At 42.1% G+C, this 27,114-nt stretch overlaps 1 protein-coding gene across 3 annotated transcripts in view; it reads right to left on the reverse strand.

Moving 5' to 3' along the window:
* Positions 1 to 466: 466 nt before the first annotated feature.
* Positions 467 to 27,114, reverse strand: part of cacna1ia (calcium voltage-gated channel subunit alpha1 Ia) — a 141,397-nt gene continuing 114,749 nt past the window's right edge. The window contains exons 28-37 of one of the 3 annotated variants that reach the window (XM_056401033.1): positions 26,205 to 26,338; positions 25,744 to 25,814; positions 21,553 to 21,631; positions 20,149 to 20,270; positions 18,216 to 18,662; positions 13,305 to 13,415; positions 8,166 to 8,303; positions 5,642 to 5,828; positions 4,973 to 5,211; positions 467 to 4,642 (exon numbers count right to left, since the gene is read on the reverse strand). In XM_056401033.1, coding sequence (XP_056257008.1) covers positions 3,911 to 4,642; positions 4,973 to 5,211; positions 5,642 to 5,828; positions 8,166 to 8,303; positions 13,305 to 13,415; positions 18,216 to 18,662; positions 20,149 to 20,270; positions 21,553 to 21,631; positions 25,744 to 25,814; positions 26,205 to 26,338 — 2,260 coding nt within the window. In that variant the 3' untranslated portion in view covers positions 467 to 3,910. Of the gene's footprint in view, positions 4,643 to 4,972; positions 5,212 to 5,641; positions 5,829 to 8,165; positions 8,304 to 13,304; positions 13,455 to 18,215; positions 18,663 to 20,148; positions 20,271 to 21,552; positions 21,632 to 25,743; positions 25,815 to 26,204; positions 26,339 to 27,114 lie in introns of all 3 variants that reach the window. The other 2 variants (XM_056401032.1, XM_056401034.1) reach the window with 2 other exon arrangements.

Genomic DNA, 27,114 nt, shown 5'->3' on the forward strand with positions numbered 1-27,114 from the left:
TGAGGTAAACAACACCTCGGAGTTCAGCGTGCATGCCTAATGTGCTCTCTCGCACTGGCGGCTCTGCTGGGCGAGGCTGCCTGATGACAAGCTGTCTGGAGAAGTCTCCTGCTCCTGCAGCATGTCGCTACCGCAGTCTCTCACACTGTTGGCTTTACTCTGTCCAGCTGTCCACGTCAACTCTGTACACTTTATGCTTTTGTGTCCCTGTCCTGTCTCTGGCTTTAAACTCTCCCGACCCACCTTTTTTCCGCCTGCTGTCACATCGGATACTTGTTCATTTAAATGTACATAACTGGTATAAAGATGAAGACCAAAGTGCAGCTTTTTTTTTTTTTTTTTCAAAAATGTGATATTTGATCATTTTACTTGTGTGAAGGATGTATTGGAAGAAATGTTTTTTTTTTTTGTCGCTCAGACATAATTTTTTGTGGTTTCATGGCAACAGTCAAAAAACACTGGGTCATTCCCTTTAACTTTGTACAATTTTATGAAATGCATACTAATGATATAATCATGGTCACTGGCAGCAATGCACACATGCAGATCAAAATACAAAGATATGTACAAATGTGAATTGTACACTCTTAAGGTGTGTTCAGACTGAACACAAAGCAAATTTCAGAGGCGGTGTGACTTGCATACAAATTCCAAGTGGACATAGGTTTGCTCAAGGCAGCGTGAACTGAAGCAAAAACGCGTCTGCACACGTAGAAAATGCTGAAACTTGGGGGAAAAAAAAGAAAAGAAAAAAGTGTGCTTATCCCAAACTGTTGAACTTCCATTTTTAAAAAACATACAGAGACAAGGAGAGAAAAAAAATGCCTGAAAGGCAAGTGATGGAAACAGCTTGAGCTCCTGGTCAGCTTTGTCAGTCTAAGTCAGAGCTGTGGCACACACGTACTATACAAAGGCACGCTCTGCTCACACACACACACACACAGTTGGGACATTGTTAGCTAGTTTCAGCTAACATCTGGTGCATTTGTAACGTATAAACACGGAGCGTAAAAACACTCCCACGGTCAAATTTGTGCGAGTAAAGCAAGGTGAAAATTTGCTTCGCGTTCAGTCTGAGCACACCTTTACAGCTATCTTTAAAATTTTACTAGTGGTTTTTACCCCCCGACCTGAGTTCAATAATCTCATTTGTTCACGTCGTCCAATTGCAGCCCATCTCTCTACTGATTGGTCTCAGAGAGGGCAGAGGTGCTATCTGATTCGTTTGACGTTCAGACAAATAGAAGCAAAAACAGACGGTAACGAATACTGTTGTATTCTGAGGAGATAAAAATCACATTGACATCATTTACTCAGGTCATACACATAGAACATTTATTGCTGTGTAGTCAGGCTTTAACCTTTGATGCCATATTCACTGACACAAGGATTTGTCTCAGAAAGATAGGAGGAGATATCTTTGAAGCTAAAACAGCCCTTGGTTGCTTCGTGTTTTCCCTCTTCAACCTTTAACCTCACTGTATCCTCACTGACAAAACAGGACACTTCAGGAAAAGGCAAACACTTCACCTGAAGTCATAAACAAACACACACACACGCACGCACGCACACACTCGCTCATTAATACCCAACACCATGTGATAAAACATAGTCATCAAAGTGATTTTGCATGATAGAAAAGGTGAAACCCTCAGATTTTCTCACATCACCTATTTTTGAGAAATTAAAAAAAAAAGGAAGGTAATGATCAAAACACTAGGGGTACAACAGTCTACCTCTAGAAATCCGGCTTAAAGATGAACTTTCTTCTTTTTTGGATGGAGTAATAAATCAAGTGGCAGAAGCCAAAATAATTTTGCATTAAAAGATGCAAAGTTTTGTTCATTGTTACAGTGTCAGCTTCTGATATCAAACTATGGTGTGTGGAAGGGTTGCTACAACATACTGTCTGTGTGAAGAGATGGGGAAGAGAAGATGAGTGCATCAGGGTGTCATTTCAAGGAAAAAAAACAAAAACAAAAAAAAAACATACTTGTATTGCAATCCCAGAACCATGCTCAAGGAACACTAATGTGTCCATAATCGATATGTTGTGGTGTAACTCCCAAATTAAAGCTTTGATAAGAGATGGTTTATGCTAGTCATGGTTTTTTAGCATAGGAGGCTAAAAAGCAAACAAAGCTCCCTGTGTGCAGCCAGGAATGTCTGTGAGCTAAGAGCGATCCTCATGTGCGTGAATATGGCTGTTCCCATCTCTGGTTGTCCTCTGGGACTCCAACATCTGAGAAAAGTAAAAGAAAAAAAAATCCACAAGGAACCAGTGTTCCCAAAGAGAAATGTGCTGGAGGGAACAATCACTTCAGCGCAAAAAGTTTGTTTGAAATTTTTTGCTTCATTGTTTTATACACTGTCCACACCTTAAAAAATGTTATAAAACTGGAAGCCACTGGCAGACAAAAAGTCCTAGACAACAAGTCAAAGAGACCGGATGGGTTAAATTAAACAGGGACAAGGTAACGGCAACACTTGCACGTGCCTATTCTCTTTTCTACAAAAATAGTGGAATAGAAATCACATGGTTATCACCCAACATTGACATCTTGATACACTTCTTTATATAGATAAAAATCTTGGTTAAATGCAGTTCCATCATGCAGTCAAGGTCCCTCGCAACTCTTGTGGTTTCGTCCATTCCCCTTAAATCCTTACGCGAGGTGAGAGGAGGTGGCGTCAAAAGGAGTGTGCTTCAAGTCTCACTTTATTAAGCGGCTGTGAACCATGTTTTGGTGCACACAAGGCTGCCCCAAGCAAACGTTAGTGTTTCTTCTCGTGGGGGTTTTGTAAAGCTCCATCCGACCTTGCTCCTATTCATACTCATTCCTTCATGTTTGAGTGAGCGAGAGATGCCGGAGATGGAAAGAAAAATAACCAATTTCACGAATCACTCCATGCATGGCTATACCTCCGCAAATCTCTCAATTTCTTTTCATCTTCCGCTGCCACTCAAGAGCAAGTTGACAGAGGCACGACGTTTTGATCAGTCGATACCTATCTCCTGTTTCAAAAAATACAGAGGTATGGTGAAGTGATGAGAATGATTTAATTCATGCCTTGGATACCTGAGGCAGTGCTCACACACACAAACACACACTATGAGCACACACTCTTGAACTCTCCTCCACCTCACATTTTACTCTGATCTCAGCAGAAGGTCCTGTGCCAGAGTGAGTAGGACCTGTTGTTTCCGTCTGCCAGAACAGATGGACATTAGATCCGCTTTCTGCTTTCCCAGCCAAACAAATGACCTGCCTTCTCCTTTCCCAGCCTTACTTCCGCCTTGATTTATTCCGCCATCTCTGAGCCTCCGCCCACTTACTTGCTGCACTGCCTCTGAGACATAAACGAATAAAAACAGTCTCTGTTGGCATGGATAGCTATTCAGTTTGGGTACTTCTATTTTTGCATTTTCAACCTCAGTCAACCCGAGTGACACGGAGAAAAAGGAAACTACAGTAGAGCAACAACAAGACTCTTTCTTGCGTCTTTGAGTTTAAGCTCTTTTGTCTCTGCTCCTATTGACTCCCTGATATGAATGGGCCTCTTGGTCTTCCAATGTGAGCAGAGCCTTTCACAGCCTCCACTACAGGTACAGCCCCTAAGAGCGTAAAAGGACCTATCTTCAGCTCGTGGGCCTTAACTCTGCGGGCCACTTCCTCACCAGCAGACCATAACCAAGACGACTCCCCTAGGTAGCACAAAATAGGACATGGGCTTGTCACAAATGTATAGAAAGGGGTTGAGGGGGAAAGATGAGGGTTTGGTTTTGGAATACAGGACATCATGTGTCATTGAGCCTCTCTCTCACTGATGGGAGCAGAGAGAGTGAGAGGGACAGCAATGGGTTTAGATCCAAGGAATGGAGAGACAAAGGAAGAGCAAACAGTAGGTTTCATCTGTTTTTCCGACAAGGCCCTACTGTTGTTTGGCTTGAGCTCTTCCCTTTGAATCCTTGCTCTCCATCTCCTATTTCTCCTCTTCCGTCTCCTCTTCTCGTGTCAACTAAGACCCCTGTCCAGGGGTTGGCCAAGAAGCCCTGGGGGTCCATAAGCTCCAGGCCCAGAATCTCCCTGCGGCCCTCCTTGCCCCGGGACGACAGCAACATCCCCCCTTGGTCCAGGCTGCCTGTGCTGTTGCACTTCTTCACTGCTCCTCCCGGGTACACCAGGGAGCTGGGTGACAGCAGTGATGTCAACGACAAGCTGCTCAGTGTCTCTGACAAGTGTTCACTGTTGCCCGCTTGGCTGGAGCCACAACCGCCAATAGACGATCCAATGCCTATACCCAGGTCCTCGTCTGAAGGGTCAATCGAGTCGTCGCGGGTGTAGCCTGGGCTGGTGCTACCTCGCCCGCTGCTCTGGCTCCGCTGGTGGCCCCTGGTGGCCTGGAGGGTTAGAGCCGATGAGGGGCTCGGCCTCGGTCTCAGGGTCTGCACCGGGGAGGAAAGGATAGTCCTGTCTTCAGGCATCGGGAGTGGGCACGCAACTGGTAAAGGAGCTGTCGGCAATGGCAGCTCCAAGTTCTGTGGAGGAGAGATGCTGAAGCTCAGTCCTTCTTCCAGGGTGGTCTGGAGGCTGCCTTCAGAGCTGCCTGTAGCGAGGGACGAGTCACTGTGGGAGGGGAACTGAAGAGAGAAGGGAGAAAGAGGAGTGCAGAAAAAAAAGAGATGCACATGAATCCAACTCTTTTTCTCATTAGAACAAACATGTAACATGATGTACGGCGCACAGTGCCATTTAAATTACATCTTCAAAGCTGGTTACAAAACAGATTTCATAATTCTTTCATATATTATCATCTTCAGGCCAGTTCTTATCCAGATGAGCAAAAAATAAATAAATCTGCTCTTTCTTCTTAAGCTTTAACATCAATCTAATTAATTATTTAAACAACTCAATAAAACCTCACAACCTATTTTAATGTGCTTCTCCTGTTCTCCTCCCCTCCCCTCTACCTGTGTACACAGCATCTTGCTATGGGCTCCTGGGGAGCGGAGCGAAGCCCAGGAGGCTGGGGAGGTCAGCCTGAGGCCCCTTGTCAACCTCAGGCTCCTGCTGCGGGGAGGCGCCGGGATGACTGCTGCTGCAGGGTGGAAGAACTCTGCAGGAAGATGGAAGAGAGGAGAAATGCCACTGGCTCCTCCTTCTCCTTCTTCTTTGTTTCTTTCCTTATTGCTGCTGCTGGACACACCACCTTGAGGAGGGAATACACACTTTCCATTTTGCATTCTGATGTCAATTCATGAGTTGTTTCCACTTTTCGAGTGAGAACTCGAGGGGATGTTTTTCCCCTCTGAACAATGTATATACAATAGCTCCATCTATATTACCTATATGTAGACCTATACACATCCAGATGATTATTATTAATTAAGATTAATATTTTTTCTTCTATTCTTGTTTGAAAGTTGCTGCTCTTACTTAACAACACCACTGTATTTTGTGATTTTAGAGTCATTTTAGATTATACTGTGTATGTTCTACTCTTATAGTGTGACAAACAGCACAGCTACAAATCAAATCAGAATTGAACTTGTGTGCTAGTGCAACTTTAAATCATTTATATGTTTCTTTGGAAATGAGCCTGGTAATATAGTGAATAGAACTGTTCTGGATATACTCACCAGGGCTGCAGTGCGTTGAGCACATATTTGGCTGGTGTGTTTGCATCTCCATCTCCTGTAGTGTGGTTTCCATCTCAACGCCGGTGCAGAGGGCCCTGCAGGGCTGGCTCTGTACTACTGTATGAGTCTGGTGGCCTCCGACACCTCCAGCCTCCTCAGAGCTACGGGAATCACTGCTGCACCTTCCCTGGAAGAGAACAGACGATCTGACATTGAAGATAAAATATTTTCCAATAAATATACAGGATAGATGAATGTTTAAAAAAAAAAAAAAAAAAAAAAAAAAAAAAAGCAAATACACTAGAGGGGCACTCAGAGACTGCAGACCTCCGCCAAGGCCAATGTCAAACAACAAACAACATACACCAGACTTCACAGAAAAAAAGAAAAGATTGCATAGTAAATGATCCACATCTGCCCCAGAATTTAATGTGTTCTTTCCTGGCCCATGCTCCATCCCTCCAACAAGTTCGGTGCAAATTGGTTCAGTACTTTTTGCATAATCCTGCTGAAAAACCAACAAACAAACACAAACACGGCTGAAAACATAACCTCCTTGGTGGAGGTAATTGGACATGTAGGGGTTGGTTAAATATAAAAAAAAAACAAGACAAATTGTGTGTTGAAAATTGCTAGGGCTTGTTTATAATCATTAACGTATCCTAAACTTAGCCTGAAACTCATTTTTTCTGCAAAGGGACAATTTGCGTTATATATTGTAAAGTGACAATTCCTAGTTCAGACCAAGCCTGATAGAAAATGAGCAGAGAAAAAAGCAGACCCTCGGGCATCCTGCAGATATCAAACATGGCCTCTAATTCACATCATCCCTCGGGTTTTCCATTCTAGTGCTAGTTGAGGGGTGAGAGCTGATTATGAGCTAAAAGAGCCTGTTATTGTCATGTTAATGTTATATATTGTAACAATAAATGTTTGGTTATAAATTTTTGTGTGTGTGTGTGTGTGTGATGGCTGCAACAGCTGGAAGCGGCAGGCAGGCGGCAGATTAAGGCAGGGGTTCAGCTTTGTAAGCGCTTACCTCGTACATTTTAATTATCATCGCGTCGGGACTGCAGAATCGTTGCGTGTGTGTCCGTACACACGTGTGTGTATGTGCGGGTATACTTTTGCGCTTTCATTAGCGTATTGTGCCTCTGAGTTATTCAGTCCTAGCCCCTGAACAGCCCAGTTTCAAACAGCCAGCCAGCCAGCCAGCCAGCCACCCACACCCATACAAAACCTCAAACAGCGTTGGCACACATGCTTAATGCCACCCTCACTCCCTCACACACACGCGCACACACACACATTTTTTAACCAAACAATTCTTGACAAATAAAATCCCTAACCCTAGCTCCCCTCTCACCTTCTGTCTTTCCCTATTTCTTTCTTTTTCCCATCGCCTAATGAGCAGTGGTTCACAGCCATGCTTGGTGACTGCAGGCTTATCTGGCTACCCAGAACCAAGGAGCATTACCCCATTACAGAGGAGGATATCTAGGAAGGACGGATGATAAGGAATGGAGATAGAGGGGCTAGAGGGAGGTGCAGAGAAGGTGTGCAATTACCAGAGGGATAACAGTGAGAAAGGGGAAACATGAAAGATAAAAGTCGAAAGGGGGAGAGTGGGTGCAAGAGAGGGAGCCATGAGAGCCACCTGGGATAGTAACTAGGGAGAGCCTGGTGGAAAGATTTATTCATGAGAAGGTCTACGGTGGATAGAGACTGCCGATTCTTCAAAGACAAGATAGTTACCACTGATACACAGAGAGGAAAAGATAAAGGGGCGTTTAGAAACTAAGGTTTATATCAATAATCCACAAGAGAGCTTAAAGCATAGGCATGAAAAAGATTTTATAATGGTCATTTGTTTTGTCAGTAAAAAAAATCATGAGTGAGACCTCTGTCATTGTTTGTGCTTCCCCCCTTTGGGGAGTAGGAGTAGCAAGTGCTGGTGTGCGGTGCATGTCAAGTGCAAAGTGGTGGGCATACTAGAGGTTAACCACTGTGAATTTGTGGTGCAGTTGGTACTGTACTTTCTCTCAAGCTGTTTTTACACACAGAAAAAGTTACATTGGCATGAAGCAGGATCTGCTCTGGCTTGCAATCCTGTGTAAAGATGACAGCAGGTATACAACTAAGCCCAAATAAATTATCCTGATACTGGCATTGAAGCAGGTTCCCTGTTTTTCTGTCACACGCACGTACACAACTACACACCATTTCCGTGAAATCACCCTGGAAACCAGACTGAAGACCGATTTCCAAGTTGAACAAACACCTGTGTAACCTGCACATTATTACTCCTGATCAAAGCTCGCATCCAACTTTCTTTACTAGTAAACCAGAAACCAGAGCAGGCATACTGTCATGCAAAACCTTGGTATTTCTTAAATAATTGCCTGCCAGGTCTACCTTGCAAATTGCAAATACTATGACAACAAAATTTTTAGTTCGGCACATCGTCTTTCATTTTAGCCTGAGGAGTTTTCCCCCCTTCCCACTTCACTCTGCTAATACCCACCTTGCCCTCCCGCGCCAGCAGCTGGTAGGCCGTATGTTCGTCCAGGCTGAGGTCATCTGGCAGGGCAGGGGACGAGGACTTATCTGACAGTTGCTCCGACTTCAGTGACGCCTGCTCAATCTCTGCCATCTTGATCTGCTGCAAGGAATAGCGAATGGGAACAGCAACAGTTTAAAACTTGCCCGGAAAGTAGTTGAATTAATGGAGCGTGGTCTCATCATTGCTCAGTTTAATGGATTTGTGACATTTTCTAGGACTCATAACAACCATGACTTCTGTATTGCATATATTTATATACATATATAAAACAGATAACATGTATAAAGGATCAGTCTGTTTTGAGGCCAACATGAGCTACACAGACAAGATAAGTAAAACCTCCACCAAGCTTCGATATGCTTCACCAGATGTTGACAATTCAAAGCGGCCATAATGCCGTGGCACCTGTCTGTAAAGAGAGCAGGGTGAGAGATTTCAAGAAGTAATAACATTGCTTTGTCATCATCATCTGAACAAACGTTTCCCAGTGCCAAGAAAATATGTGAGGAGAGAGGCTGAATGAGAGGCGAGAGAGGCAGATATCCAAGCAGTGCGTATACAGTGGGTGTATGTGTGAATGTTTTCTTGTGTGTGTGTGTGTGTGCACCTGCGGTATCTATATGTGTATGTAAGGCAGAGTGGAGAGATGCTTTTTGTTTCCATCAGGAGCGGCGATGTAGTGGCACCAGAACCTCATAATTCTGCCCCTACAGCTAACTGTATGTTTTCATATACAACTGTACACTGAAACGTTGTTGCTGTGTGTTTGGTAGTGCTGTCTCATAGTCTCACACCCATACAACATTACCGAATACAGAATATTTGGGAAGTGAAAACATTTACTCCGACTGTTACTAGCTCCCTCTCACATTTGCTTAGCTTAGTTTTTTTTTTCATCAGGGCTGCAGGTAACTCAGCCCATATGGTTATTGAATTGGTTTTAAATTGTCGCTGCATGAGCCTCCTGTAAGCTCAAGCTTCTCAGCTGATGCTGTTCTCTACCTCTCTGCCGTGCAGCACTTTTTTTTCTTTTCTTTTTAGCACAGTTTCAACACATAGTGCAATCAGTGAGCTGGAGTGGAATTTCAGGGTTCTGGGGCTGCTATGATGTGCTAAAGTAGTGTGTCTGTAAAGAGACACAGCAATAAATAGCCATAGAGAGAGAAAGGTGGGGGGGGGGGGGGGGGGGGGTGAATTAAAAAGGCTACTTAAAAAGGGCCAAGTGAAATTCAATGGAGTGAGGCCTGGTAGCGATACATTAACACATGCCTGTAGATGAGATAGACAAAGAGATTCATGGCTGATGTGCAGCGGTAAATTACCACTGCCAAAGCCCCCAGGGGACGGAGAGAGCAAGAGAGAGAGAGAGAGGGAGTGAGAGAGAAGTAGAGTGAGGCAAGGAAGCAAGGCAGAAGCAGAGCAATGCAACGCTTCAATTTTAAAGGAACACTTTACAGTTTTTCTGTTTTATCTCCATGTATCAGCCCTCACTCATGCTACTTCTGTATGTGACAGCACCATATTTGCTGACTTGCTCTGTGTCTTAGAGTAGGGCTGTAAATAACATCCAAAATCATGGGTTGGTACATTTATGTAAAGGAAACTGCAGCCTTTTTCTTCCTGTATTCCTGGCTGTGCCTCCAAGGACAATGAAAAACGCACAGTGGTTACAGGAAGAGTTGCTACACAGTTGCTTTCAAGGTAACTGCAGAGATATTAAGGGTTTCACTAACAAAACGGGTGACTCAGGCAAGAACCAACTGAAAGTGTCCACTGCGGCCTGAGCGGTGAGGCGAGGCATCGCTTATTCAGCGTCGCTGGGAGGCCATGAGAGGAGACCGTGTGACTGAGCAAGAAAATAAGCATGACTAGTATTTCATGGCCACATTGCATGACTCATGCTAGTCAGGACACAGTTAGCATATGCAATATCATTTATGCTAAACATATGAAGCAAGAGTACCAGCAGTCAGATGATCATTTCCAACAAAACTCACATGCACAAACAGAGACGCCTCCTGCTCCTCCTGCTTGCAAGCTTTTTTAATACTACCACTAATACTCTGCCATCAGAGTCAGAAATGCTGTGCTTAAAAATGATAAATATCTTAATGTTTGTGTGCATCAAAACAGTAGCTTTGGCTTGAAAAACAACTATGTCAGCACAATACACAACATCTACAGAGCTCAACATCTGTATCAATCCTCTACTTATTATTCTGCTCAGACCTTCATAGAACTATTTAGTTGGTGAAATATATGTATTACCATGCATGAGTCTATGCAGTATCAAATATGAGTATGGAATAATCTTTGACTGACAAACACTATCTTTGACCACAGGATCAGCTGATGTCCATGGATCAACATCACTACTGGTCTGTGACTCATACCTCCCCTATGTTGTACTTTTTGCCTTAAATTCAGGCAAGGTATATTTATTACTGCCTGGTGATATAGTATTGCATTATATCTGGTTAGCAGTTACTGATTTGTATTACAAGTTAATATATTTTACAGTAGTCTGAACCACTTTCTTTAACATTATATCGAGCTGAGTGTGCTCTGCTATGGTTTAGCCTGTTCCTCCTCAGGTATCTTGCAGATCTATACTTTCAAAATAGTCTTCCGAAACTCTGACGCTGCCTTTCAAGATGGCGCCCTTCCAAAAATAGTGTTCATGCATGCTTGAGGATTGCCTGTTTGCTAGCAACTGAATGGATAGCATAGGCCTTCACTGCTCCACTGAGCTGTTCCCTGCAGATTCAGTTGTAGTCGGTCTCAAGCAGTCGCTGATCCCAAGTCCTTATTCGGCAGTTACTTGATGAATATTTCCACTGTCACACGCATGCTCTCACGCACTGCACCCAGGTGTCCCGCTGGGCCCTCCTGTCCCTTTAAACATAATAACGTTGTACATAATTCTCAGCACTCAAAGACTCAGTCTTGAAAATGGCACACACCCACACACGCTCTTCTCACACACAAACAAACTCACACACAAGTCTGAGAGCTTGGGAAATTAAAGGAGAACAGCACTGGATCAGATACAGTAAATCAGAGGTAGATAGAGTTACATTCAGAGGAGCAGAGGGACTGATGGGTAGAGGAAGCATGTAAAAAAGGGAGGGAAGATTGATGGTTTGACAGCATCTGCAGACAGGCAGAAAGCAAGACTGACAGGTGAGGAGGTGTCAAGCCCAGTTATTGCTTCTTCTGAGCTGACCCGCTGCACTTTGTCATTGTGACTGACAACACTGGCACAGGACGGTAGATTTGTGAGCGCGTGTTTTATGCAGTATCTCTTGTGAACAAAATAGCCCCAAAATACAAGCACAAGTAAAGGCGAGTGTTGATGCGTGCCTGCATGCATATCAGGAAGGGTTGCATGTGTGTACGCATGCAGCCGGCCTCATTAATCCACATTTTTGCACATATGGAAAGTTGATATTATCTTTTGTTGATGGTGTGTTTAATTAAAGCTGAAATTCCCTGTTATATTGTAACATAATAGCACATACAGTAGTTAACACGCTCTATAAAGCATGAACTTCAACAGCACTTTCCATTCAGAGTGCTTTGTGTGATGAATGAAGCCCTGTGTGTGTGTGTGTGTGTGTGTGTGTGCGTGCGCGCGCATGTTTGTGTGTGTGTGTGTGTGTGTGTGTACATGAAAGTACGTGCAAATGCATGTCCTTGTGTGTGTCCCTGTCCCAAATCTGCATGCATGCAATCTGATCCAAAACATCATGGTCATGTCTGTGTGTGTGCCTGTGTGAATGAATGAGTGTGTTTGAGTGTGTGTGTGTGTGTTAATAATATCTTGGTTTAGAAAGTTTTTGTAAGCTGAATCTGGCTAAAATTAGTTTTCACCACACACAAGTAAAAAAAATAGCAGTGTATATATACTGTATGTTGGTGTACACCATTACCTGTATGTTTTTGCATGTGTTTACATGCAGTACATTAAATGTGCTAAGGAAGGCAGATGAGAAACATCAGCCTCATATTTCTAAATTCACAACTACTGGGCACCTGCATCCAGAGTGAATTTCTCCAACTGTTGTTTTCATCCAGCACCTGGGGCCATATTTACCAAGCATCTCAATGAATCAGCCCTAACTTACCTGTTGGGGATGTCCAGCAGGCGGACAAGGCCTGAAAAACATGTGCGTGCTTACACAGATACACACCTACACTAGTTCATCATTTTTTTTTTCCTTGCTTCGTCTACAAAACTGTGCCTCCTTTGCAGAAAACAAACTCTGAAAATGTATATGACAACATGAAATATCAGGTGCAACAGCAACGATTTGGATCCCTCATCTTTTGTCACTGCGCTGATGCTTTTCAAAGCTTCAAATCTAAACTGTTCCTTCCCCACTGCTAAACATGATATAAAAATGCCTTGGTGAGCCTTGTTTTTCTGAATCATGAGCATAGCCATTGGTGAAGATGCCCTGAATGACCACAGCAAGTACGCAATTTTCAAATACCCTATGGATATTCTGCCGTCAGTTTATATTTCAATCTGGCTGTTGTGTGGTCGACCAAACGTGCTGCTCTGTCACTCACTGAACACAGCTGTCAACCCAGAGAGCCGCAGCAACAGCGAGTGAGGAGGACTGCAGATTCACCTGCGACTCTCTTCAAGGGAAAGTATTATGCTTGCCCAAAAATGATTAGATTTGTTGCTTTGTTTAGTTTTGCAAAAAGGGTCAAAAAGTGACAAAGTCCAGTGACACAGTTGCTAAAGTGGCAACATTGAGGAGGTGTCTTCATAAATAACTTTTCTGTGTGGTTAATTGAAGTGATTCTGACATGTTTGATAAATATGGACCTCAGTGGGTACAGCCTGTCACTAATCCTCATTTTAGAAATGCATCTATCCATGGTATCCATGGTAATGCATCTATCCATGGTACTGAAAGGTAGGATAGTTGTGTCAGCCAAAAAAAAAAAAAAAAAGATGTCTGTGGTTGTTTCATTTGTTTTTAATTTTAACATCTGTGGTTACTGTCTGTATCAAGTGTGTGTGTGTGTGTGTGTGTGTGTGTGTACTGCATGTACGTGTATGCTAATGTGTGTTCAGGGTGGTACCTCTTGTGGGTGGCCCTTGCAGTCTTTGCATATAGGTGGAGGAGAGGAGTAGTGGTGGAAGACAGAACCGGAGAGGTTGTCGATCATCAGCATCTCCCCCTCTAACGTATCCTTGATCAGGAGAGATACACTGTCCAGCCACTGGCTCTCCTGGAACACATACACACACACGCACGCACGCACGCACGCACGCACGCACGCACGCACGCACACACGTGCACACACATATGCACACACACAGACACATACACACGGGACGCAGGCCGGCAGACCAGTATTGCACGCAGGCGCAAACATGTGCACATGCGGACATGCGAGGACAAAGAACACGCAGGAAAATGCATACACCATTGTGAGGGTTATAAAAATGCCTGAGTGCACACGCAGGTATGCTTTTACACTTTCTTATGTACTCACACACACAAATGCACACAATCACACGTGCATATTCACCCACACACATGTAGATTTCACATTACATAATCCTTAATTTATAAAATTCCTCAACAAAAATTAAAAACAGCATCTCAAACACTTTCTCCGTGTCAGAGATCATGTACAAATAAACCAGAACAGATCCCCCTCTCATACTTCATTGGCCTTTAGGGCTAAACACTGTTCTCTTTTGGAAAAAGGCTCCTCAATAATATGACTCCAAACCCTCATTAGCCAAGTAACACATAATTTTACTATCAAAGCCTTGAGAGCACTGAGAGTGGTGCAATTACATTTGATGTATCACCTCAATTAGACTGTTCAATACCTTGTTGAAACAATTTAAGATTTAAGCATTTGCTTTGTGCTCTGGGTATTATTAGGTTTAAAGCAATTTAGACTGAATCAGTCAGGGCTTTTTCTGCGACTTAAATGATCCTTCCTTGCTTGAATCTCATCTGCCAGATTGGTTTTCCCAGAAACCAATCTGGCAAAAAAAAAAAAAAAAAAAAACTACTGACAGGAGAAGGAAACTACTTTAAAAATGATTTCTGTGTTTCTTGGCAGGGCACTGTATTTCACAATGAATTGGATGCATTGTGCCTGTAGCACATTCATAACAGCCAAAATAACTGTATTACATCAGCAGATATATCCCAAAAGATACTGTGAAACAAGGTCACTCCTCTTCAATCCCCACACAAGCCTATCTTCATAACACATTTCCACAACATCGCTTATAGCACTATACTTAGATCAGTTATGCAAACACACATTTCTGACTCACGCTGTTATATTAAAGTCACTCATGGCTCATGTTTTGAAAATGAGGGGGCTAAGAATTCAAAAAACAGGTTACTGTACTCCCAGCAATATAAATGTACCTACATCATGCTGGTTTATGAAACAGTGCTGCAGTGCCACGTTTTGGCTCAAAGACAAACTGACTATACCCTATCCAGCTCTTTGAATAAACACAAGTATATAACCCGCACTACTTCTCCTCTTTCTCTCACACTCTCACAGGCAGTCCAGTCCCAAGATAGTTCATTCCGTGTAGGTGGAGAGCTTGATATAAAAATAATGTTTGATTGACTGTGGTGGCCTCTGTGCTGGCCTCCATTAATAACTGTATTAGTGGACAACAATAGGGCCCGTCTACAGGGAATGGAAGTTGAGAGAGAGAGAGAGAAGAGTGCTGAAATTAATTACTACCTCTATCTGACTGTCACTGGCTCAGCCATTATCTCTCCTCTCTTATTCCCTTACTCTCTCTCTCCCTGTGTGTGTGTCCACCTCCTACAGCGTCTCCTCTAGTCCCAATATATATTACTAGTCTTTCACCAAACAGTCAAACGTGACTTCTATATTGTGTAACGTGGCACATTACAGAATATACTAGTTGTAGCTGCGATCTATCCTGAAATCAGTCTCTGTACATAATCAAATTTCCAATCTACCACATCCAATCCATCCATTTTATGGATGACTAAAAGGAATTTGAGTGGAGATATTCCAATACAATTTTTACCAATCCCAATACCTGGACTTGTGTATTGGCCGGTACTGATCCAATACCACTGCATTAAAACGTTTTTTAAACAGCTGTATTCTTCTAACCCTGTATGGATGTGATATGATTGCTTTCACTGTTGTATGTCACAGCTCAGGTTAAACCCTTTATAAAACATCAACAGATACATGAATGCCAAAGGATCTTTATTTTATCATCTAATTTATCAGTCATAAAAAAATAAATCTAGGAATAAATAACAGTTCGTACACAAGTTGTCCTAACGCTAGTCCCCTATCGAAATTGAAGCCTTGCATACTGTAATGGCTGCCTTTATTAATGGTGGGACTTTCCAGTGTAACATATTGCCTAATCAGTTACACTATTTACCGGAAATCACTTCTTCCTCGCTGCTCTAAAACAGTACCTGCCTGTGGCTACATAGTGCAAATTCCTGTGTGGGCTACTGTTTAAGAGCAGAATTAATTTCTGGTTAATAGTTACATTCGCTGGGAAAACTACCATTACACTCAGGTGTGAAACCATAACGTTTATTAATAAATGATGTTGTATTGGATCGGTGAATAGACTCACGTACTTGCCTATACCTGACTCAGTATTTTAGGCAGTATTAGAGTCATTTCCAATATGAGTATCAGTAACTACATTAGAGATCATAAAATTCATGTTTTTATATATTTTTGTGTCTGTTTCAATTAATAAACAAAAGAAAATTAATTTGATTTACTGGAAAATGAACTGGTAATATCATGATAATGTATGGAGATTTAGTTTGGAGCTGAAAGCACAGTGAAGTCACAGTGTTTGGGTTTGCACTTTTTGACATGAGCTTTGTTCAACTGCGCACACACACACACACACACACACACACACCAGGACCTGTGCTCTGAATAAATTGCACCGGTCTGCCAGATCCCTTATTGCATCACTTGAGAGGAATAACATGAGAGAGAGGGAGATTGAGATAGATAGATATGGAGAGAGAGAGCGAGAGAGAGAGGGGGAGGATGCTGCCAGTGTGTTCTCCCTGGTCTGCATTAAGTTCTTTTGTCAGCCAACACTGAGCTAAAAATGGATCCATGAAGCCAAGTTTAGCTCTACAAAGGTGAAACTCTTCATGGCAGCCGATGAGTCATCTTTATGTGTGTTTCTGCATAGACATCTCAGACTATCATTAGCGATTTCATAATGGAAGTGTGTGGATCTGCTGTCAGTATCTGAGAGACCATCTACTCTCACACACAAATAGTAGGCAGTGCAATTATCATTTCAAAAATGTAACCTGTGCACAAACTCACATAGTCTCGTGTGAGAAATGTTAATAAGGCTTAAATGAAAAAAGGCTAACCGAGTAAGCAATTGAAGGTGTTGTTTCTCCTTGCAGACAACACTGGTTGCTATGACTACAATAAGGTAAGACAAAAACATATTTCCAAATGGTACAGTGAAAATATATGACCCAGCCTTCACTTTCATCTGCCAAATATCACTTTGGTAGTTTGGCTTAATTTTGGAAAATGCCTTTAATTCCAGCCCAGTGTTATTACATTCATATTAATTGCTTTTTTTTAACATAATTACACTTGTGCAATGTTTCAATTGAGGCACAGCTTAGTGTCTCTTTCTTCCTTTCCCTTTATTTGCTTTTTCTTTTTCTTCCCCCTCTTTGTGTAAATGTTTAACCTCCCTTGCCCTACAATCCTTCTCAAAAATCTGTAACAGAAAAGAACAAAAGTATAATTGAATTATACGAAGAGATCGAGTGTAATCACGCAACGTGGCTGTCATTCAATTTCTCACAAAAAGAAAGAGAGCAATGCCTCTCTCCCATGTCAGCACCACTCAAACCCTACACAGAAATCACTGCCATATTGTTTACCCCTTTTGTAATCTTCCAGCTTGAGCATCAAATATATAATTTTCTCTGCTTGAGCTAATGCACTGATATTGTGCAAAGAGAAGCAAACTGACAGGCGACCAGAGACAGAGAAAGAATACTCTTGTTCTATCTCTCCATCTCCACCACGTTTTGTGTTCCTAATCCCAATTTGAATCCTTTAGTATCTGGTATTTGCTGATATTGTGTCCAGTCCAAATTTATATTTATGTTTTTGAGAGTTGAATCACAAAATGAAAATCTGCCCTGCATCCTGCATTGCATGTTTTCCTTCTATATTGTGTATAGTGCCCTACAGTGTTTTGTATAATGTTCTTTGAGAGAGAGGTGTCAGAGAGGACATTAAAGTTTTCTCTTTCTCCCAATTGTAGAAAGAATACAGAAACTCAATTGCAGACTACAACCAACGGCAGAACTTTTGAGGCATCATACACCTGGAAATTGAGGTAAGAATGGATGGAAATGTTTTGGGGTTTTTTTTCATGTATTTTTGGTGCAAAGCATTTTAAAATCCTTCCTGGCAAATACATCACTTTCCCAGAAACTGCTGGCCACTGTTGATATCTCTCTGCTGTTCACTTGCTTACAGTTCACAGCTTTAGGCAATGTTCAACAGTTTTAAAAAGGAGCACAACAAAGAATTAAAGCTTAGAAACAGCTGGGTTTCATCTGCGATAAAATAAAAAAAAAGAAAGAAAAAGATTTGAAATGGATCTGAATGAATGTGATTGTTTATATAAACAACCACAAAAAAAAGAGCCCTGATTGGCCTGATCCTGATCCTGCAGATTGACTTGAGACATCCCAACTTGCAGACACACACACACTCAAACACCAATCATACAAAATAGGCCTTTCACTCTACCAGCAAACAAACATAAGAATACATGTGCTCTCTCTCTTTCTCCCTCTCTCTTTTACACGCACACGCGCGCGCACACACACGCGCGCGCACACACACACACACACACACACACACACACACACACACACACACACACACACACACACACACACACACACACACAGAAATACATATACTCACTTGTGCTGGTGAGTACAGGGTCCGACTGGAGTTGCGGGAGTTGTATGGTCCTTGGAGTGCAGCAGCTGCTGCGTGTCGCATCTTCCTCACTCCCTCTCCCCTCTCTCCTCTGTCCCTCCCTCCTGCTGTGCCTCCAGGCCCTGATCCAGCAGCAGCGACTAGTCCCTTCTCTGCCCCCCCACCCCCACAAGTGGGGGCGCCCATGCAACAGAGGGTGCCCTGGGCCAGCTCCAGCTCAATTTCTGCATCCATCTCCGCCTCCTCTGCGGCCTCCTTGTTGGAGTCGTCCAGGTGCTTCATCAGCACGGCCACCACCACGTTGATGAGCACGAACTGGGCGGTGAGCACGAAGGAGACAAAGTACATAGGCGAGATAAACTGAAGGCTCGGATTGCAGGCATAGTCCACATCAGTGCCGTGGTCTGGTGGGCATTCCCGCAATGTGTCCTGGTGTCAAAAAAGCAGAATTAGAAGGACAAAGGTCAGGACAGTCTGAAAGGGGAAAGATACAAACCATCATGGATACCACACTTTTTGGAGGAAGCATTGTGAAGATACAGTAAGTGTAACCATACAATGTTGTGACCTCAGCTACACCACCGCTGCACCAACATCCGTAGTCACATAAAAATGATTAAGTACCTTTGGGGTTATAATAGAATAGATTTAGCTCCTGTTAAAAAGGCTCTCTGTATTCCTGACAACTTATATAATCATCATGCACTCAATTATTTTGCCTCTATGCAACACAACAGGAGGCTTTTTTTTTCTTCTCTCTTCCAGAGCATTATTCCAGTGCGTTTCCACTTTGGTTAACTTGTTCACAGTGGAGTTCAGTCAGAGCAGAACCAAAGTGACAAGTGTTTTTCTGAAGGAAGTACACATATCTCACCCAGGCTGTGACCACATGTAACAATTTCAGCCCTCTGAGCTGAAGCTGGTCTTTTCTATCTAATTTGGCATGACATTTACACACTGCACCCCTTCACACAACATCTCCATTTTCTGCCTTCACTCCCTTTCCATCGTATTTTTTTCTTTACATATTTTTGTTCTTTCGTCAACCAAATCTCCACTTTCCTCACACACCCTCTCTCTCTCGCGCTGCTCTGCCTCCCCCGATTTCATCCAATTTTCCCTTTCAAGAGAAGAAAGCAAAATAACTGGTCATAGCTTTTTATAAACCTACCTTTATGAACCTCTACTGACCCCCCCACCCTCTTACCCTCTTACCTATCATCCTCCGCCTCATCATTCCCTCTCTTCCCTATCGTCACTCCATGACTAATTACCACTCTGCCTCACCTGCTTCATACTAAACCAAATCAGGTCTACCTCTCTCACAGCCCGGGTTGTAATTTGACGGCTAACATGACAGAGATTTACTCAGGAGGGTAGCATCTGTGGCCCGCTGGCTTGCTTCATGGCCCACTACCATCCACACTGCCTGTAACCAGCGCATGTTTAATGGTCCACGCCCGACACGCACCAGCATAATCTCTATTCCCCTCGCAGCCTGGCTGTGCGGAGGAGTGGTGTTAGCTGCTGGTGGTAGTAGATGTGTGTTCGGGAGAAATTGGTGCTTTGTGTATGTGATTGCGCAATGGGGCACAGTCATTCCCCTGCACAACAGTAAAGAAATCTGTACTCCTGGTGCTGAGCAAGCTCATTTTCTTTACATCAGCAACTATCACTAGAGTGAAAGATAAGATGCATAAGAGAAAGAAGAGTTTATCTCTTCTCTCTCAGACATGTTTTAATTTCATTTTGAACACAAACTGTAATCTGTGCTGTGTGCACTATAAAATAAACACCAGACGATGGCTACGCACACTATGCTTTGGAAAACAAAAATAGCAGCTCTAACAGGGCGAAACCTTCAAAATGCATTCAATCTTAGTGAATGAGTATCCAGATGGATGTGACTCTTTACCTTCATGATGCCATTCCAGTTGTCGCCCGTGGAGACTTGAAATAAGGTAAGGAAGGCCATGCCAAAGTTCTCAAAAGTTGCGTGACGACTCATACCCTCACATGGGTAGTCTTCATTGCAAACTGAGGATGAGAGTATGGGAGTGGATGGAGCGAGAGAGGTAGTTATCAGGTCACAGATAAGAAAGAGGTGAGAGGATAATAGAGAGAGAAAATGGTACAGAAAGGGTGCAGGGATAAGAAAAGAAGAAGAGACTTGTGAATATGAGCACTCAACACTTAACATGTCATTGCTCCCAAAAACTGCAGAAGCATGTGCCATTTGTGTCGCTAAGCTGTTTGGATGATTGTCCAAACAAGCCAACTCAGTGTAGACACAGTCTGTTATCAAATACGTAGCAATGTGACCAAACACTATTTGTCTTTGAGCTTATATCCCAAGATAATCTTCGAAATGGCCTCAAGAAAAGCGACACTTGATTTTTCCACTAATCCGCTCTCCTGCCAAGCTCCAATAGGAAGCGATGTTGCCACTGGCTGCAGCTGCAGTGCACAAGGGAAATGTGACAGTTTGGAAGATATCTCCCAACTTCAATGTGGATATTTTGGGACAGTACTTATGTATCAGAATACTGGAGAGTGGGTTGATTCCCTATTGGCTGTCTGACTGCAGGAGAGAGAGCTGATGAAAAAGAATTCAGAGAGGAAATAAAGAGATTTTCATATTAAAAGTTAACACAAGTCTTCGTGCTTTTATGTGCACAAGATTTGGTGTATGATAATGAGTACACAAAAATTTGACACCACAATTTAATTTACCTACAAGTAGGACAAAACTTGACACACACCCACAGTATAGTTATGATCTGTTGATAATACGCTCTTTGATTAGTTGGAATAATCCTTTCATCACATTACCACATAATATATGACGAAAAGATTAATCCAACTAGTGAAAGAGTGTATGTACATGACCACATATATGGTGCATTTTTAGTTCCATGCCAGCAAGCAAGATAATACACAGTTGTCTGAAGGGTTTTAAGATTAGCTTCGAGATCAAAGAGTAATCTATCCTATGCCAAAGGAAAATCTGTCCAAAACCAAAGATCTTTGAAGAGATTCTTCTTAGGACAATTCCCCTTTGAAAGCCTGCAGGAGGCTGGAGTTAAGGCTTAACAGAATTCCTTTTTTGTCATTTATATAGTTATATTGGATAAATATTCATAAATTACCAAATATAATGGAGTTAATATATTGGTTCTCTGTAAAAATCTGTAATAATAAAAAAACAAACAAAAAAACAAAACAAAAAAAACCCATCAAAAACCTTATCTTATCTTATATAACTTTTTTTGTGTGACATAATCCTATGTAGTATCACATCTGGATATCATGCACTCACCAAGTTCTCCAAAAAGCTCTACTCCTAAGGCGGCGTAGATGAAAAACAGCAGCATGAAGAGCAGGCCCAGGTTACCCACCTGCAAAACACACACACACACACACACACACACACACACACACACACACACACACACACACACACACACACACACACAGGAAAACCTCTTACCATGCATATGTCGTAAACCATTTGACAGCATTCTAGCATCTGAAACAACAAAGTACTCCCTGCACAACAATGTGGCAAGGTTTTATGCTCTGAATAGCTTATAAAGTCAATATATGACGCACCAGACTTGTTCCTTTTTTAGTGGGTTACTGTCATGCCTACTGGGTTAGGGTTTCTTTTCTGTTAACACTGCTATTGAACACATCAACAACAAATATAATGCGAGTAATGTGTGTGCATGAAACTGGTCACACAGGATTCCAACTTATTTGTAGTGTGCTGCTACAATATCACCCTGCTCGGTTCTGCAAACCATGGCACAGCTCCCTCTGAGACTCTGATACAACAGAACCCCATGCTGTGAATTTTTTAAGTTTGGGGACTTGGCACGGTTCCACCACAACAGCCGTCTGTTAAAACAACTTAATGGTGATGATAATATTGCACGGTAAACAGTCGGGGGCAACATCTATTCCCATTCCAGGGATACAGAACCTTGTCGCCTATTCACCGTCTTTAACACTCTGCTAACAGCACTGCTCCACTGGGAATGAGGATATGCACTGATAAGTAGTTACTATAAATACACTCCATTTGTTCTAAGGAGAGGTTCAGATTACTTCACCTGTTTTTCAGGGAAAACATACTTAGTAGAGTTCAATATATGAATAATGAATCAACATTATGACTAGTTTTAAAGAAATTACACACAAGCCAAATAAAGTTTATTAAAAGATATAATGCTGAGATACTTGTGGCTTTTTGGGTCTACTTGAAGGTGGGATTGGCAGGGCTATAAAGATGTCTTAACCTGACGCACCAGATGGTTTGTTACACAGCACCATCTGGGAAGGCTTCATTGAAAACTGTTTGGAAATAGCTGGTGCTTTCAAAAAATACTTGGCAGGTGATTGGATGAACAATCTGTCTATCATATGACGTAGTAGGAAAACAGTGGAGAAGAAACACAACACAACAAAAAAGCCACCGCCTGAGGAGCTTTGAACGTTAGTTAGCATGTTACTTTTACAGTTGATTCTCGTTGCTGCCAGAAGGTCCTCCTTTGTAGGATGCTGATTGGTCTAAACCACTGTGGTTCAGCTACACATGAAAAAGCTTAGAGTCTGGCAAGATGGATTCTCGAGAAATCCAGCTTTCTCGGAAGGTTAAAGATGTTTAGTTGTATAGGAAAAATCACAGTGAATAGGAGAGTTTGGAGGGAAAGCTCTCAGTAACTAGTAGCCAAATTAAACAATTGGGACTGTAATTTAATTTAGGTTAAATTAAACTACAATGAGATTCTACACCTAGCAAAAAAAAAAAGAAGAAAAAAAATTTTTGCTTATGTGTCTTATTGAGGAAATCAGTAGAAACTGATGTCTGCATTTTAAGGCTGTCAAAGGCTTTTCCATAAATAGACTACTATAATTCACCTGGTTAGTTTATATTCATGTTAAGCAGGTCAATTAAACACTTAATGCAAGAAAACTGCAGTAGATAGTGAAAGAAAGAACATAATATCTGCATACAATACAACACAATGTACATTATTAAAATATTAAAATGTGCTTTTGATGTAGGCAAATATGCCCCATTTCATGAAGGACAGTCTGATGAGTCCCTATGGACTGGAAGTAATGGAGGTCATTGCCACACAATGGAGTGCTGTAATAGTTGAAGATGTGACTGTTTTGGGGGTTTGACTCAAGTCTGTCTCTAAGTTCTACTATCCTACCTGGACTGCTTAACAATCTGTGCTTCATAATGGCCTGAGTCAATGTAGGATCCAGGATAAGGATGAATGCACTTTTGAGAAGGGGGAGTTGTACAGAGAGGGACTCAATAGTGTATTCTATGCAAATTTATAAAACAATAACTTACGCTCTACTAGCTTAAAATAAACCTGAGTTTTATTATTTGTTTCATCTAGTTTTTGCACAAAGATTCAGTCGTCTTTAATTATTTCAAAGATTTAATTTAATATTCAAGATTTGATTAAATTTGGACAGACACCAAAATCACATTCATTTCTAAAAACTAAATACAGATCATTTCAAAAGGTGCAGCTCTGATGCCAACAGCTATTTTGGATGTTTCTAAGCCTTTCCCAGAGAAGATATAAAACAACTGGCTTGTCTTTAGTGCCAACATGATATAAGCTATTAGTGTTAGTGAACAGTTTGCTGCAGCCATCTTGCATCAGTTATGGGGAAGAGGATAATGGATAATGCTTGTGGGTGAAATGACTTTGTCTCACTGCGTTTTTGTAAAGACAAGCCATGAAAATGCACTTCTCTTAATGTTTCAATGATCTATTAAGCTTACCCATCCGTTTAGTGTAAGTATATGGCTCTCTCATTACATCTCCATGTCCTGTTATGGCCTATTAGATATATAAACTGCTTATGAAACTTGTTGAGTATCCACATCATGTTTAATCTTTTAAGTTATTATTCTAGCAGACATCTCTCCCTGTGTGTCATGATAGGATTATTCATACTCCTTGCCTTCTTGTAGTGTGTATGCTTGTTCAGCTGTATTCTAAGGCCTTTGTTAAAATGTCAATACCGTCTCAATATCCTGTGTGATGTAATGAAGAAAAGTTGGCAGTTTGCCATTTCATTTTCACAGTGAAATAAGAGTGCAATATCGCCGCAGGTTAAATCTCTCGCCAGGTGTAACACTTTTGTTCTCACTCTTTCAGTACCTCAATATGTGCACACACCCATACACACAGTCAGAGACCTCCTGAAACTGTTTAATTACCCCCAGTTTTAATTACCTCCCCTGATGCCCTTGGGATAGAGCAAAGGGCTCAGTGTTAATGAGGGGGGATCAATAGAAAAGAAAGACAAGGAATCTGTTCTCTCTCACCTCTGCCTGCCCTCCCTTCACCACACCACCTGTTTCCCTTTGTTTGCTGCATCTTACTTTTGATGGTCAATGGGTCAGACCGTGTGTGTGTCTATGTACCAGCATGTCCATAAATAATGCTGTACACCTATCTTTGCACCAAACCTGTCTGTCTAGAAAACTGCCTTTTTTTAAAGGAATATTTTCACATTTTGATAAACACACTTATTCACCTTCTTGCTTGGAGTTAAATGAAAAGACCACACTCATGTCTGTGTGGTATATATTGCAGTTACATACAGTAGGTTTTTGTACATTGGGATGGTTACGTGTCATAGCCCTCTCCCTCCCCACATTTTCTAAGCTAAGCTAACCAGCTGCTGTACTGATGTGGCATAAACATAATTCCAAAACTTTCAAACTATTGCTTTAAGTTTTCACAGGTAAAGTAGTGAGGACACCGCAGTTTACACTAATCGTAAAAGCAAATCATTAGCATATAGTGAAAAACAGGATTCTGGGTAAAGTTTATTGATAAATAAACAATGGGACACTGATTCTGAGGTAGCACATAAAAATGACATAGCATCAACCACATATCAACCAGACAGCATCATTATAACTTCAACAACTTTTGCTGTCTTTTATTTTATTTCTAATATATAAAATTATAGCATGCAGAGAATACTTCCAGTCAGTAAGAACAGCAAGCAGAGACGCATTCTGGGAATTTTCTAGGGAGCTGAACTTTGAGTGCACTGGAATGACTTGACACTGGGACGGTGTAAAAACTGTCTGCCTCTGTGGACAGTTCACCACCAAATGAACTACAATCTGGTTTAAGAAGTCCCTGCTGTTTCTAGCACACTGTGGTCGCAGTGGGAGTCTGGGTACTCTCCATGGTACTGAAAGTGAAAACAAGCCAAAGCCCGGGTGTGCGTGTGTATGTATGTGTGCGTGCACGTGTGAGCGCCAGTCTACCAGTCTGTGGTATGAATGAGTCATCTATTAGAGCTGCCTACAGGCCAACGGAGAAAGAGAAGGGGGGCTCATACCAACTTGGCTATTGACTGAGATTGGTTCTCTCTCTGGGAGTGTGGAGTGTGTGTCCGTGAGGAAAAAAAAGAGGGAAAGACAGTGTGTGTAAGTGTGTGGGTGTGTGCGTACCTGAGGCAGGGCTTGGACCACCGTATCCAACAGGGCTCTCATTCCTGTCGCCATCTTCAGCAGCTTCAGCACTGTGTGTGTATGTGAGAGAGAAAGAGATTTTAAGTGTGGGCATTTAGGGGGAAATCCCTCAGGTTCAATTACAGACTAAATGAGAAACATTAACCTGCGGAAAGGTCAGTGCTTAATTTACACCCTGTGTAGCACACACACGCGTACACGTTCATACATACATGTACACACAAAAACAACACCTCAGACATTAGCTGCTATGCTACAGATAACTGACGTGTAAAGGTTTACCGTTCCAGCTGTTATATTTAAACACAGTAGTGAGTCACTGAAAGGGTGTACATGAAGGGAAGTTGGGACATGACTTGTAAGTGTGTGTGTGTGTGTGTGTGTGTGTGTGTGTGTGTGTGTGTGTGTGTGTGTATTTCGCACAGGTGTAGTTAATGTACCTCGTGCTATCCTCAGTACTCTCATGATCCTGATGATAGTGGGGTTGATGGGCAGGGCAGCACTGATCTCAATCTCCTCCAGGGTGATACCCATCACTGACAGAAGCACAATGGCCAGGTCCAGCTGGTTCCACCTAGCACAAGCACACACACATATACACACACACTCATATGATGGAGCAAAGTACACAAAGGAATAGCAGCACACACACAAACACACAAAAAACAAATATACACACAAAGTGATGAAAAGACGAAGTCACACTTACAAAGCTGTAGCCGTTCACGTTCTGGCTTCAACTGTAAGTAATGCACTAAGGGTTGTGTGAAAAGTTCTGAGCCTCAGGAGGTATGTAGCTAATTATTAGTTACCTCTCAACAAGTTACTCTCCTCCTCCTGCGACAGCGCCTCAGCCCCAAAAGCCCTTAATTAATCCATCATGTGTAGCAAAATGCTTGGCAGACAATTTCTTTTTAAGGCTTGAGGACAGATGAGAAACAGACATAACCAAATCAGATAGGTATAGTGGAAAATCAAAGAGCTTGACGCCACCATACTCCTTGTGACATCTGACTTATGGGCAAGTATTTTTACCTGATGTAACTACACCACTTTTGCAAATTTCCTGATATGTTAATCCTTTATTACCTCATGCAGTTGCTTCGGGAGGTCGTGTAGTCCTCATTTATCTGCTGACGTTTTGGAAGATGGTCAACAAATAGACATCTTTTGTGAAATCATCAAGGAGAGCTGGAAACTGCGCAAGTTTTTATGGGAAGTGGTAAATGAGGTGCACATATGATCTGGGATCACATAGCAAGGCACCCGCAGTAAACATTTGGCACTGTCAATTCATTTGTCAAAATGCTTGCCAAACTCTCTAATTTAAAATGACAATGACAACAGTGT

This window comes from Seriola aureovittata, chromosome 17 (genome assembly GCF_021018895.1).
Source record: "Seriola aureovittata isolate HTS-2021-v1 ecotype China chromosome 17, ASM2101889v1, whole genome shotgun sequence".
NCBI classification, from domain to species: Eukaryota; Metazoa; Chordata; class Actinopteri; order Carangiformes; family Carangidae; genus Seriola; species Seriola aureovittata.